The sequence below is a fragment of the Grammomys surdaster genome, unplaced genomic scaffold, assembly GCF_004785775.1.
Source record: "Grammomys surdaster isolate TR1022 unplaced genomic scaffold, NIH_TR_1.0 130, whole genome shotgun sequence".
Classification (NCBI taxonomy): domain Eukaryota; kingdom Metazoa; phylum Chordata; class Mammalia; order Rodentia; family Muridae; genus Grammomys; species Grammomys surdaster.
The window spans coordinates 108,115-122,946 of NW_021604588.1; the positions used below are offsets into that span (position 1 = coordinate 108,115).

The 14,832-nt window shown below is 40.9% G+C and overlaps 1 protein-coding gene across 4 annotated transcripts in view; it reads right to left on the reverse strand.

Annotated features, from left to right (window-relative positions):
• The window catches only part of Cacna1e (calcium voltage-gated channel subunit alpha1 E), a 320,444-nt gene that overhangs the window by 39,875 nt on the left and 265,737 nt on the right, over positions 1-14,832 (reverse strand). For all 4 annotated transcript variants that reach the window (XM_028759777.1, XM_028759802.1, XM_028759794.1 and 1 more), the window contains 6 exons: positions 12,910-13,006; positions 9,716-9,876; positions 9,046-9,183; positions 8,074-8,275; positions 3,029-3,193; positions 2,390-2,500 (listed from right to left, as the gene is read on the reverse strand). In XM_028759777.1, coding sequence (XP_028615610.1) covers positions 2,390-2,500; positions 3,029-3,193; positions 8,074-8,275; positions 9,046-9,183; positions 9,716-9,876; positions 12,910-13,006 — 874 coding nt within the window. The remainder of the gene's footprint in view (positions 1-2,389; positions 2,501-3,028; positions 3,194-8,073; positions 8,276-9,045; positions 9,184-9,715; positions 9,877-12,909; positions 13,007-14,832) is intronic.

Sequence of the window (14,832 nt, forward strand, 5' to 3'; positions counted from 1 at the left end):
TAGGACAAAACACATTTCAGTCAAAAACTTCATAATAATGTTTCTGCTTATGACACACTATTATACAGTATAATTTCTCATAATATTATATTGCCTGGTGATGGAGCTATTACATTTTGTAAATACACTATGATATTCACAAAGTGACAAGATCACCTAACAATATTAGTATTAATTTGACATAATTAACAGACTGGCAATTTTAGTGTTAACTTGGTAGATTGGGAGATTGTCCTGGTTGTGTTAGAGTGGGAAGATTCACCCTGGCTAGGATCATGTTACTATATAAGGAAAGTGACCTGACCGGAGACATGTATTCATCATTCTCTGCTTCCTGATTGTGGATGTCATGCAACCAATGGCTTCAAGCACCTGACACTTTCGCTTTCTGAACAGTGGACTGTGCCCTCAAACTCTGAGAATAAACCGTCTCTCTTTTAAGTTGCTTTTTGTCAGAGTATAGTTTATAGCATTAGTAGGAAAAGAAATGAAGACAAATGTGATTCTCAGAACCCACCCCATCATTTAGCCATATATGAAAGAATACAGACATCAAATTACCCCCAGATTGAGGTACCCACTAGGGATTTTGGAATATTCCCTGGCTACTTAATGAGTGAGTAGATTATTGTGAACTCTGAAGTCAGATAGACCAAGATCAAACTCTTAGATCTGTCTTTCACTAACTCTGAATGAAGTATTAATCTTTCCTGGACTACAGTTCACCTATAAAAGAGGAACATACATAAGCCTATCTAATGCAGTTGTTACATAGAAAAAAATGGATGTAGAAAGCAATGGATGTATACTTTTTGGGTAGCCCAAATTTCCTCTTTTCTTTCCATTTTATTTACACCCACTTTCTAATTCTACATTTTATTGTATAACTTTTAAACATCTTATGAACTTCCATTTTTTCACTTAAAATGATAATTGCAGCAATGGCAACAGCAGTATCTACTCTGCCCATTTCCAGGTTAATGAGAATATCTGACCAAACAGTACATGGTGGAGTATTCTGAAAGCTGGAGATGTCAAAGCAATGTAACGGTGCCTTTTCTGGTGTGAATGACTCCAGACCTTGAATGAAACACAGGAATGAGGGTGGGAAGGAGGCAGGGCTCAAGGCCGAATCCTCTAGTTAAGCTTGTAAGTATGTATTCAGCATCCACCATAATTAGACACATAATTGGGGTTTAAGTCACAGATGATGTCAACATCAAGACTCATAGAGAAGCTTTCCCCGTGTTGGTGCCAGCTCCCCCTCCCCTTTCACTTAGCCCTACTTATGCTAGACTATTTTATAAAGGCATCTTTGTTTGATAGAAGTTTCCTTTAACCTTTTTATTTCCTCTAGTCTCAAAAACACTCAAAAGGGAGTCAGGAATTCCACAATGCAGCCACTGCAATGGGTTCCTTTCAACTCTCCACCCCAAATAATGAAATTAATGGTTGTATAAAGAACCAGGAGACTGGAAACAGCCTCCACAACCAACACTGACAATTATCAAGCCCAGCCCAGAGTCTCTGTTACAGTTGCTACCAGAAGCACTCATTTTGATCTACAGCAAACTTTCCCCTCTGTGCTAGGAAAGCGGTCTGGTCCATATACACTTATGCTGAAAAGGATAATGCACACCCTGAATAAGTGTGAAACAGTTGTCAAGGGGGCTTATCTGCACCCCATTGAACAAACAGCACACCCTGAAGGAAGCAAGCAGGAGTGGGAGGGGCTGGTTTTGTTTATAGGACACTGATGCAAAGGCCAGGTTTTGTTAACAGTCTTGGGAACAGATGCAAGAGTTTGCCAAACAATTATAATTACTAGTTGAGGAGAAATAAAAAAAAAGAGCTCATGCCAGAATAATTTCCATTACAATCTCTCTCAAAGTCAATTCCTCACCCACCTACCTCCAAACCCTCAAAGGTACTTGGACATTGTAACCATAAGTAATAAACATTTATGTTTACTGGCAGAAGGTACCCTTCATTATACTTTATGGGCAGAAGACTAATAACTAAAATCTATTATTTGCTGGTTTGAGGCTATGAAAGTTACTTTCCCATTCAAGTCATGCAATTTGTATATACATTACCAGTAAATAATAAGTAATGATTTAGTTAATCTAATTTTTGTTTGATTTCTTTATGTGTCAACTGTAGTTCTAGTAAAATCCGATGGCCTCCCTACTGCTGACAGAATTAAGAAGGACTAGACTAGATCAGTATGGAGATAAGCAGGGGGCTTCCTTTGCCTCTTTTCCTACTCTACACACTTGTCAGCCTGTTTAAACTCATCACTAGATGGACAAGCGAGCGAACCGTTCTTCAACAGCAGTAACTGGCATGTACCCCAAAAGAAGAGAAGCTGATATTGGGACAGACATACCAGGAAGCCGAAAGCGATGACCTTTAGGACACATTCCAGGGAAAACACCATGGTGAAGGCGATGTTCAGGTACTTCAGGGCGAGCTCATAGGTGCAAGGAGCAGAATAGTACTGCCAGGAAGGAGGAGAAAAGAATAACAGAGTCAAAAGCTTAAGGTATATGTGTATCTGGTGGGATACACATCCCAGGTCTGGCTCTCACCCTGACCTGGTGGAACACTTCGATGAATGTATATTATGTAGTAAAACACACACCCATGACAAACCTAGGGCAGCTTAATAGCAAAATAACCTGCATGCCCAGACTAAAGGTAGCATGATAGAAGCACGTTCCAGAATTAGGTGTTTTGGATTTAGCATTATATATGATCAGGCTCATATTAACTTCAGTACTCCTTTAGGTTCCACAATGTCAAAGGTGGACCCTATTGACATTTTTTTTTGTGCCTGAGAGCCCCTAACTACTACTCTGTTACTCTGCATTTCATTCAATGACCCCACCCATACCCAGAAATTCAGGGGCTGGGCTACTGAACTAGGTAAGATCAAAGAGAGTCCATGATGCAAGAGCAGTAAACATAGCAAGCTAGTAAGGTGGAGTGATTTCTCAGTCACTGCACAAACATCATTACTTCTCACCTTCATCATCAGCACGACAGTGTTCAAAGCAATCATGGCCATGATGGTATACTCAAAGGATGGCGAGACTACAAAATGCCACACTCGGTACTGGAAGGTGTGCCTGTTTTGTGGCATGTAGCGGGTGAGAGGTTTGGCACTAATGGCGAAGTCAATGCATGCCCGCTGCAGAAAGTCAAGGTTATTAGAATTAGCTCAACTTCCCTAAACATTCCATGGGCTCTGTTAAGATAGTTAGGAAAGAAGAATAATATAAGGATAAAAGAGAGAGATACACAGTCATAAAGCAGCAATAGGGATCACCTGAATTAAACTATAGGCAAGATGTCACCTTACATATCTGGAGGCACCTGGAGGGCATTCTGTCACATGGGCTGAAAGTGTTGGTTATTAATAAAGTCATCTTATACCATACATGGCTAAGATTTTAGGTGGGAACTTTCCTCTAGTGACCATAGTTGCAGCTATAAATCTACTGCATAAGAATCTCATATCTGTGACTACTGTGAAGGGTATCATTTCACTAATTTCTTTCTCAGTCTATTTAACCTTTGAGTAAAGGAAGGCTACTGATTTGTTTGAATTAATCTTATATCCAGACACTTTGCTGAAGTTGTTTATCAGGTTTAGGAGTTCTCTGGTGGAAGTTTTGAGGCCACTTGAGTATACAATCATATCATCTGCAAATAGTGATATTTTGACTTCTTCCTTTCCTATTTGTACTCCTTTGACCTCCTTTTGTTGTCTAATTGCCCTGGCTTGGATTTCAAGTACTATACTGAATAGGTAGGGAGAGAGTGGGCAGTCTTATCTAGTCTCTGATTTTAGTGGTATTGCTTCAAGTTTCTCTCCATTTAGTTTGATGCTGGTTACTGTATATTGCTTTTACTATGTTTAGGTATGGGCCTTGAATTCCTGATCTTTCCAGAACTTTTACCATTGAAGGGGTGTTGAATTTTGTCAAATGCTTTCTCAGCCTTTAGTAAGATGATTATGTGGGTTTTTTTCTTTGAGTTTGTTTATATAGTGGATTACGTTAATGGATTTCCATATATTGAACCATCCCTGCATTCCTGGGATAAAGCCTACTTGATCATGATGGATGATTGTTTTGATGTGTACTTAGATTTAGTTTGCAAGAATTTTATTGAGTATTTTTGCATCAATATTCATTCATAGGGATATTGGTCTGAAGCTCTCTTTCTTTGTTGTGTCTTTGTGTTGTTTAGGTATGGGCGTAATTGTGGCTTCATAGAACAAACTGGGTAGTGTTCATTATGTTTATATTTTGTGAAATAGTTTGAAGAGAATTGGTTATTAGGTCTTCTTTGAAGGTCTTATAGAATTCTGCACTAAAACTATCTAGTCTGAATCTAACCAAGCAAGTACAAGATCTGTATGACAAAAACTTCAAGTCTCTAAAGAAAGAAATTGAAGATCTCAGAAGATAGAAAGATCTCCCATGCTCATGGATTGGCAGGATTAATATAGTAAAAATGGCCATCTTGCCTAAAGCAATCTACAGATTCAATGCAATCTCCATCAAAATACCAACTCAATTCTTCATAGAGATAGAAGGAACAATTTGCAAATTCATTTGAAATAACAAAAACCCCAGGATAGCAAAAACTGTTCTCAACAATAAAAGTACTTCTGGGAGAATCACCACCCCTGACCTCAAGCTGTACTACAGAGCAGTAGTAATAAGAACTACGTGGTATTAGTACAGAGATAGGCAAGAAGATCAATGGAATAGAATAGAAGACCCAGAAATGAACCCATGTACCTACAGTCTTGATCTTAGACAAAGGAGCTAAAACCATACAGTGGAAAAAAGACAGCATTTTCAACAAATGATGCTGGTTCAACTGGAGGTCAGCATGTGGAAGAATGCAAATCAATTCATTCTTATTGTATAAAGCTCAAGTCCAAATGGATCAAGGACCACCACATAAAACCAGATACACTGAAACTAATAGAAGAGAAAGTGGGGAAGAGCCTTGAATACTTGTGCACAGGGGAACAGTTCCTGAACAGAACACCAATGGCTTATGCTCTAAGATCAAGAATTGACAAATGGGACCTCATAAAATTGCAAAGCTTCTGTAAGGCAAAGGATACTGACAATAGGACAAAATGGCAACCAACAGATTGGGAAAAGATCTTTACCAATCCTACATCCAATAGAGGGCTAATATCCAATATATACAAAGAATTCAAGAAATTAGACTTTAGACAATCAAATAATCCTATTAAAAATGGGGTAAACAAAGAATTCTTAACTGAGGAAACTCAAATGGCCAAGAAGCACCTAAAGAAATGTTCAACATCCTTAGTCATCTGGGAAATGCAAACCAAAACAGCCCCGACATTCCACCTCACATCAGTCAGAATGGCTAAGAACAAAAACTCAGGTGATATCAGGATTATTCCTTCTCCACATCCTGATTAGTCAAGAAGATCAATGGAATAGAATAGAAGACCCAGAAATGAACCCATGTACCTACAGTCTTGATCTTAGACAAAGGAGCTAAAACCATACAGTGGAAAAAAGACAGCATTTTCAACAAATGGTGCTGGTTCAACTGGAGGTCAGCATGTGGAAGAATGCAAATCAATTCATTCTTATTGTATCAAGCTTAGGATTAGATGCCTAATCAGGATGTGGAGAAGGAAGAATACTCTTCCATTGTTGGTGGGATTGTAAGCTGGCACAACCACTCTGGAAGTCAGTCTGGTGGTTTCTCAGAAAATTCGACAGAGTATTACCTGAGGACCCAGTTATGCCACTCCTGGGTATATACCCAAAAGATGCTCCAACATATCACAAGGACACATGCTCCACTATGTTCATAGCAGCCTTATTTATAATAGCCAAAAGCTGGAAAAAACCCAGATGTCCTTCAAGAGGAATGGATACAGAAAATGTGGTATATTTACACAATGGAGTACTACTCAGCTGTTAAAAACAATGAATTCATAAAATTCTTAGGCAAATGAATAGAACTAGAAAATATCATCCTGAGTCAGGTAACCCAATCACAAAAGAACACACCGTATGCACCCACTAATAAGTGGATATTAACCCAAAAGCTCAAAATACCCAAGGTATAACTCACAGACCACATGAAGCTCATGAAGAAGGAAGACCAAAATGTGGCGTGCTTGGGTCCTTCTTAGAAGGAGTAACAAAATACTCATGGAGCAAACATGGAGACAAAGTGTGGAGCAGAGACTCAAGGAGGGGCTATTGGGAGACTGCTCCACCTGGAGAAACCATTCCATGTGCAGTCACCAAATGCAGATGTTGTTGTGGATGCCAGGAAGTGCATGCTGACAGAGGCCTGATATACCTGTCTCCTGAAAGGCTCTGCCAGAGCCTGACATATATAGAGGTGGATGCTTGCAGATAATCATTGAACTGATCACAGGGTTCCCAATGGAGGAGTTAGAGAGAGAAGACTGGGGGAGCTGAAGGGGTTTGTGGCCCCATGGGGAGAGCACCAATACCAACCAACAAGAGATCCCAGGGTCTAAACCTCTAGCATGGGAACACACATGGAGGGACACATGGCTCCATCTGTATATGTAGTGGAGGATGGCCTTGTTGGGCATTGGTGGGAGAGGAGGTCTTTGGGCCCGTGAAGGCTAGATGTCCTAGTGTGGGGGAATTCAAGGATGGGGAGGTGGGAGTGGGTGGGTGGCTGGGTCACACCCTCATAGAAGCAGAAGGAGGGGGGATAGAGGACTTCTGCAGGGGGAAAATGGGATAGCATCTGAAATGTAAATAAATAAAATATCCAATAAAAAATTGAAAATAAAGGAAAAAATTTTCATATCTGAAATATGTGAGACCAGAGTGATTTGTGATATCAGATTTGTTTCTGAGTTGTTAATATTTACATAAATATAATGAGATAGTTTAAAGACAGGATGCTCAGCTAAGCACAACATTCATTAATATTTCATATGTATCTCATTCACATAGCCTAAGGGTAATTTATATACTACTTTATTAACTTTTTTCATGAAACAAAGTTTCATGGTATGGAATTTTTACTTGCCATATCATATCATTCAAGAAGTTTTGGTTTTGTAAACATTTGGATTTTTATAATAGAGGTGTTCAACCTGCATTTGCCTATGTATTTATTTCCCTTATAATCTATGACCATTTCTAGTTCAACTCCTTTTGTTAAACAACAGCACACCCAACCATGAAACCAATAATTTTTCAAACCTAACATGTGCTGGAGGAAAACATACTCCCTGTCATTAGAAACACAGATGCCATCAGAGCAAGGGAGGTAAGCAAATGTCCTAGTGCTGGAACTGGGGCACTTATCTTTTTCTTCTAGGCTATCACACACAGGGTAGAGATTGTAAGTTTATTTTGTGTATATTTTTACGCCTTGTCTACATGTGATATATGTCACATGTGATATATGTAAGTGTATAGTTGTGCATGCCTGTGAACACACATGTGTTGGTCAGAGAAAGACATGGGCATCTTCTTCTGTTGCATTATTGCCCTGAACCAGAACCTTTCATTGAACAAGAAGCTCACCATTAAGGTTAAGCTGATTGGCCAGTAAGCTCTTAGGATTTACCTGTATATGTTTCCCTGTTAGGATTAAGGCCACATGCAGCCATGCCCAGCTTTTGAAAAAAATAAAAAGTGTGTGTGCTCCATACTATAATTCACATGCAAAGATTAGAGGACAGCTTGTGGGAATTGGTGCTCTCCTATCAGGTGGGCCCTGGAGACTGAACTCATGTCATCAGGCTTGGCAGCAGGTACTTTTAGCCACTGAGCTATCTCACCAGCCCTATGCCTAGCTTTTTGTGTGGATGCTGGGTTTTCAAACTTGGTTCCTTATACTATCAGAAAAAATGTTCTTACCCATGGAGTTCCACATCCAAAACTGCATAGCTCTAATGCTATCATAAAGTTAGAAAATGCAGTCTCTCCCTCTACGCATGCTGGTTCTAGTATATTTCTATGCATTCCCTGTTATCCCTTACTATAGTCTATCCATTGTTACCTCATTCTTCTCCAGGCTACACTCCTCCATCATCTTGTCCCCTTGCTCCTGGAAGGTGATGATAATAAGAGCCACGAAGATATTGACAAAGAAGAAAGGGAAGACCACAAAGTAGACCACATAAAAGATGGACATCTCCATGCGGTTGCTGCGACTTGGGCCTCTGTCCTCCTCTGTCACATCTACAGAGTGCTGCAGAACCCTGTGAGGACCAAAAGAGGGTACAGATGGTAAATGACAGCTGTGGCTTTTAGGAGATGGGTCCCCTTTTGTAGTTCTTGATAGGACTTCTCTGATTTTTTCCATTCCTCCAGTGATCTGGGGTTACCTTAACAAACTTCATAAAGAAAATGTACTACTGCCATTTTGCGCCTACTTTCCATCAACACTCAGCTCCTAAGCAACAGAATGATAGGTTGTCATGTTTAATACCAATAGACTACTAGTGCTATTTGATTTTCTCCCACCAACTAGTAGTGTCTTTCTTATTGCTAGGTCTTTTAAACAAATCAGCCTCCTGCTGTGGACAGCATAAGAACTTGCATTCCTCTAAAGACATTTAGTGTTAGACAGCATCTCTATGATCTGCCAGATCCCTCTGTCTTTAAGCTCTCAAGTATATGGCCAACCTTAAGAATAAATCTGTTTAAAACAGACCTCATGGATTCTCCTGAGGGATAGAAAGTTGGGAAAACTCATTTGTTCTGTAAGTCAGAGGGCTCCACTAAACCCAAAGATTAACAAAAAAAGAGTTTCAAATATTTTCCTGACTTTGTCTTCCCCTTCTCCATCTTTGTCTGAAGAGTTTTTATTTTTCCTCTTTTCTGGCTTTCTCGCCTACTCATAACCACTTACTTTGCATGGTAGAAGAACAAAGGGTTAGCCTTGTTCATCCTGAATCAGCTTTTCAAAGCACCCACACAGTCCTATCTCAGCCAGCAAGACACATACCAAGCCCACCCCATCACTCACTGAGGCCATCCTTCCCCTGTGGAGACGGTGAAGAGGGTCAGCAGGGCCCAGATGATGTTGTCATAGTGGAATTCATGACGCTTCCATTCCCGGCCCTTCACCTCCATCTTGTTTTTCTCGTGGTCTACATAGTTGCCTCTGAAACCAAAATAGAAACAAAATAGAGCCTCTTAAGACGGGTGAGTGGAAGAGTCAAACATTCTTATAAGCCTTAAGAATGTTGAGGTAACAGTGATCATCACAGAAATGGACGGGCAGGCAAGTTTTATTAACTACTAACATGGAATAAAACTGGTACTTGGTGCCCAACAGATGTAGGATGAATTCTGATATCACTAGTTGCCTGCCTATTGCTAACCCTCTGTGAAATTGAACAACCAAAATTTTGAGTGTCATCTCCTATACTTATAAATCGTAAATAAAACTCCTTTCAGCAAGTCATCAGAAAGACTTAAAACTTAAGGGTTGAGGCCAAGTGTCTCTTACCATATCCGATACAGTAAAGGAGTTCAACAAATGTCTATTTGTTTTATAATTCCTTCTGTTTTATAATTCTATGGGAAAGGGAAAGGAGTTAAGGGAGAAAGGAAACCCAGTCTCCGCATGGAAGGTAGAAAAGGGTTTGCCAGGACATCCTTAACAATGAGGGGTGTATGACAGTGGTTCTTACATGCACTCCTTCTCTGTGTCCTTGGAACTGTCCGTGCAATAAAAGAACTTCCCCTTGAACAGCTGAACAGCGATGACAGCGAAGATGAACATAAAGAGCTTGTAGACAATGAGTATGTTGAAGACATTCTTCAAGGAGGTCACCACGCAGTCAAACACAGCCTGTGGACGGCAGCAACGGCTCTCATGTCACTCCTGGGACAGAATACTCATATGCCCAGAGCTGAGGTAGGGCCATACGCACCACCCAACAGATTGAGAAGCTGTCTCAGGAGCTCTCATTCCTCCGAGCAGGGATACGCACAGGGCTAGGAGCTGACTCTCAAGATAGTCATAGTGGCAAGACACCTTCTTTAAATCTTAAAGTAAATATAAAGCACGAGGCTTAAACAAGATGGTAGAGAGTAGTGGAGGAGTTTCTTTGTGGAGGCACTCAGTATAAAACCCAGAAATGTAATGCTAGAGGGGACTTGAAAGATCATTTAGATCACTTTACCCATTAAACAGATTCTTACGGACTTTGAACCTATGGGTGACAGATTTATTTACATACAGATTATGTACCACCCTCTCTTTTCCCTTTCTAAATGAATCAAAGGGCTATCACATGCTACTACCTTTGTTAACTTCAGTATTTTGTCATAAGTTCATATATTAGCTCTGACTACATTTGACTCTTTCACTTCACACTGCTGCCCTCTAGTTGAATACTGGTTGCCTTTAGGAGGAAAGTCAACAGACACTCCAGGACAGAATGAGGTGTCTCTGTGTTGTGGATGAGGCTGGGTGTCTCATAGAAACAGGGGTTTCAGTTTGCATACAAAAACAGAGGGTCTCCAGAGACTTTCCTTCTAAGCACTACACCGTGAGGAGTTCCATGAGAATCTGACACATTTCAGGACATTTTTAGGTTATTTCCTGAGATTTTGAGTTTAGCTCACTGGAGAGTCTGGCCTCACAAGGGTGCTCTGTGTGTGTGTGTGTGTGTGTCTGTGTGTGTGTGTGTGTGCATGAGCGCAGTTGCTGCTTTAGAGCACTGGGTATAGTATGTCTGGATCAATTAGTTTAACACTGTAGGGAAGGTGAGTGACACAACAGACTTGTGGAATGATCACAACCACTTATGTCATTTCATGTCTGGCTTTGTTTGTTTGTTCGAAAAGAGAAGAGCCAGTGTTCCCCAGCTTAAAAGAAATAGTGAAGCCACGGCCATGTTCTTTGGGGGTGGACGACTCTCATCAAGCTGTTGCACTTTCCCCTGTTCCCATGGGAACTTGTGCTGCGGTTCACATTTGGAGCCCCAGATGGGGCACACAGGAGTGCTGATTGATAGGCCTAAGCCAGGGGCTGCCTAGTGGGAGGGTGGTCAGGGAGATCTGACATGGTAGAATGTCGTGATCCAGGAGGGGAAGGAGGAAAGCAAGGAAGGAAGCTACGATTTTTAAATCTACATGGTATGAGACAAAACCATGTCGCAGCTAGTCTGGGCCCTTTTAGAAGTGACCTGTCCCTTCCTTCTTCCCTTCTTCCCTCCCTTCCCCTTCTCTGTTCTCTCCTTCCATCTCCTCCACTTCCCTTCCATTCCCCCTTTACTTAACCTTCTCTACCCTTCCCTACCTTTCCCTTCCCTACCCTCCACTTCCCTCCCTTCCTTTCCTCTTCCCTTCCACCACCCTCCCCTATCCTATCCCTACCCTACTCTGTTCTGCTTCCTCTCTGCAGATCGCAGGTTGGAAAGGGAAGTAATGATCTGAGATCAGGACAGTTGTGGGTTGTCCTTGTAATAGATGACATACATTATTAATTAGGAGAACTCGGGAAATGATGGAAATTCTGGACAGCAGGAGAAATAAGCTCATAGCTTTGTCTTCCACAGCATGCATAGGAGAGTAGTCCATCCCCCAGAGTAACTCTTGGGTTTTTGGCTAGAGACCACTCATGTCAGCTTTCCTGTCTATACTATAAATGCAGAGTATACAGATCTCCATTTTCTGGGTGCAAGAAATTCTAAGAATAGGTATTCTGCTCTGAGTCACTCCAAAATCCTTGAGATGGATCTAGCACTCATGCAGGGTTTTTTTTTTTTTTTTTTTTCATGACTAGTCCCTACACTATGGTCTTAGAGTATATGCTGATCAGGTTTAGGAGCCAGAGTTCAGGCTCCTCTCTCAGACAGTCTGGCTCTGTGATGCTGATATGGATGGACATGTGCATTTTAGGAAGCTTTTCAATGTTCAGACATAGGTGGTCTATGGCCACTCTTTGAGAAGTCCTGTACTAGGCTCGTGGATGCTGCAAATGGATAATGAAATCTGATTTCTAGAAAGCATCCTGTGTGTCCCAGGAGGATAGGGCTGGAGGCTATGGGCTGGGGTTGGGCCTCACGCTACTGGCTGGGAGGCCTGAGCTACTAGAACCAGATTGTGAGGCTCTACACTGGAAGTCGAGGGTCCTCAAGAATTCAAGAAGGGGAGGAGCTTTTCTCCCATGAAACTTCAGATTCTATTAACCACAATATATGGAGAGTAAAGGTCAGTAGGAGAGCTCAGGAGGGTGCCAAGCTTGAATGGAGAGCAAGCCCTGTGAGGCAGGAAGGGTACTGGACAAGAGAATGGGGGGGCATATAGATAAGATACCTATTTTGTTCCAGGGCATGGCAATAAGAAGTTTATTCAAGGTAACTCACTTCTTCATTTCTTTTCTACTTCTGCCATAAATAGATCATGTGTCCTTAGGTTACCTGTTTGTATCTCAAAAATATGAAATATTTGTGTGCCGTGATACTTTTCTAAAATTGTGACTGAAGAAAAAAAAACCAGATTATCCAGCCTATCCTAGCATTCAGATCACTAATACAGAGGGTTTCTGTGACTTCTGCTTTAATGACACAGGATATTTCAAGACAAAGCCATACAGTCTTTTTCCTGGATGGCAGGCCACTCCAGGGAGTATAAAACTAACTGGGTCTGGACTGAAGAAGGAGAATCTCACCTGCAAGTTTCTTGGGACATTGGTTATTTTTTTTTTTTTTGGAACAAAGACCTTGGCTTCAATAGATGAAAAAAAAATTATCAATCCCCAAGAGAGAAAAAAGGGGATATTCTAAGAATGGATTATGCAAAGGATAGCCAGCTGTAGCTAAAGGGAGAAGATGGAAAAAGGATATTGGATGAGAACAAACTCTGGAAACATTACCTTCAGCTTGGGCAAGCGCTTGATGGTTTTCAGTGGTCGCAGAACTCGAAGTACCCTCAGAGACTTGATAGTCTTGATATCCCGCCCCTTGTTGGTTCTGTAGAGAGAGGACAACAGGGAGTTTTTTGGAAAGGGGAAAAACAGAAGTGGCAGCCGCACTACTGCATTAACAACAACAGAATAAAAGTAGAGAAGAGCATAGACAAAAGGCCAAAAACCAGGTTGGTGTAGAGTTTATCAGGGACAATCCAAAGATGCTTCAGGAGTAGTCTCAAATCACTCTCTAGTTGGACATGCGCACACATCCATCCATATGTGTATCCCCACATATGCACATCCATGTGCTCACAACTGTTCAACTTATGGTTTCACAACTTCAGATGGCGCAATAGTGAATTATACTCAATAGAAATTATGTCAAATTGGGATATTCCCCCACAGCCTAATACTATCCAGAGAGAAACTCTCTTGCAAGGGTAGGCGGTCAGTGGTGCTAATCACCCACAAAATCATGAGGAGAAAGAATTGATACTCTGCAGTATTAATAATATGCTGTTAAGTTGGTCAGATGTGAGCATATAAAAAAGCAGGTGTCTGTGTATACATATAGAGGAACACACAGGCATACAGAAGCTTCTGTGAACATACATTAATAATTGCTTCATGTCTCTAGTGGTCAGTTTATTGCAATATAATACTAAACTGGTAAATAAAAAAGGAAAAACATCAACTAGATACCATGACAGGAGGCCCACTGTGGATCTCCATTGAGCCTAGTCAGTCCTTTCCCATAACAAGTTTTCAAGATTGTTGGCTGGAAAGGGAACAATTGAGTGCACATCTTATTGGGGAACTTGATCCAGAAGTCTAGTTACTTCTCACAACTCATAAGTGTGGAGAGAACATAGTAAAGACTGGTGGGGAACACAACACTCTTGCTGTGCTAGGCTGCCACCTCAGAGAAAACATGTGCGTAGGCATCTTGCCAGAACCAAGGCCCACACTCCAATTACGTGTGGCTGGTCTTTCCTGCATTCATTTTCATTTCAGAAACTCTGTACCTAGCACAGGCTTCAAAGAACTGCTCAGTTGGAGTGGGCCCAAGTTGTAGGCTACCTTTCTCCTGATCTTATGGGTAGTGATACTGATTATATAGTATCTCAGAAATGTTTGCTCTTAATGAAGATCACACATTTCTCTTTCTTTCCTGTTCCTCCCCTGAGATCTTTGTATTCAACTCAAATAACTACAATTTGTAAAACGTACATGCTAGGAAATAAGACGCTAAATAGTGAGACCAGGCTTGCTTTTTTCTTCATGCTGGCCCAGATTACTATTATGTTAATACTCACTGGAAAGGAGACCCAGAACATCAGGTGGAGAGCACCTGATTTGGCATGCAACTGGCCCTGCTATGCCCAGCCTCAGATGGGGAAGTCATAGTTTCCTTTTTACAAAAGACATAAAGTCAATGAATCTAATCCTTCATGTTGACTTTACACTAGTATAACCCTAAGCTCCCTTGTTGTCAAAGGTGATGACCTGCATGTCATTTTGAAAGGTAGCCCAAATATTTATATTTTAATATGGACTTTCACATCCAAAATATCTGGCATGTTTAATAAATTATTTTGTCTTTTAAGCAAATCACCTAAAATATGTAAGAGAAACATATAGGCCAAATCCTACTCAAACCAACAGGAATGGTCACTTCCCAAGAAGGCCTGGAAATTGCTCAATTTTAACCTCTTGGCTCTCAATGGAAATATGTCATTCATATAAACTCAATATTCCTTTCTCATTGAGTTAGCTTCATCTTTTCCAATTTATTTCCAGTTTCTCCCACCTCCCACCTAGTTCCCTAAACCGCCTACTTCAAAACAAAACAAAACAAAACAAAACAAAACAAAACAAAACAAAACA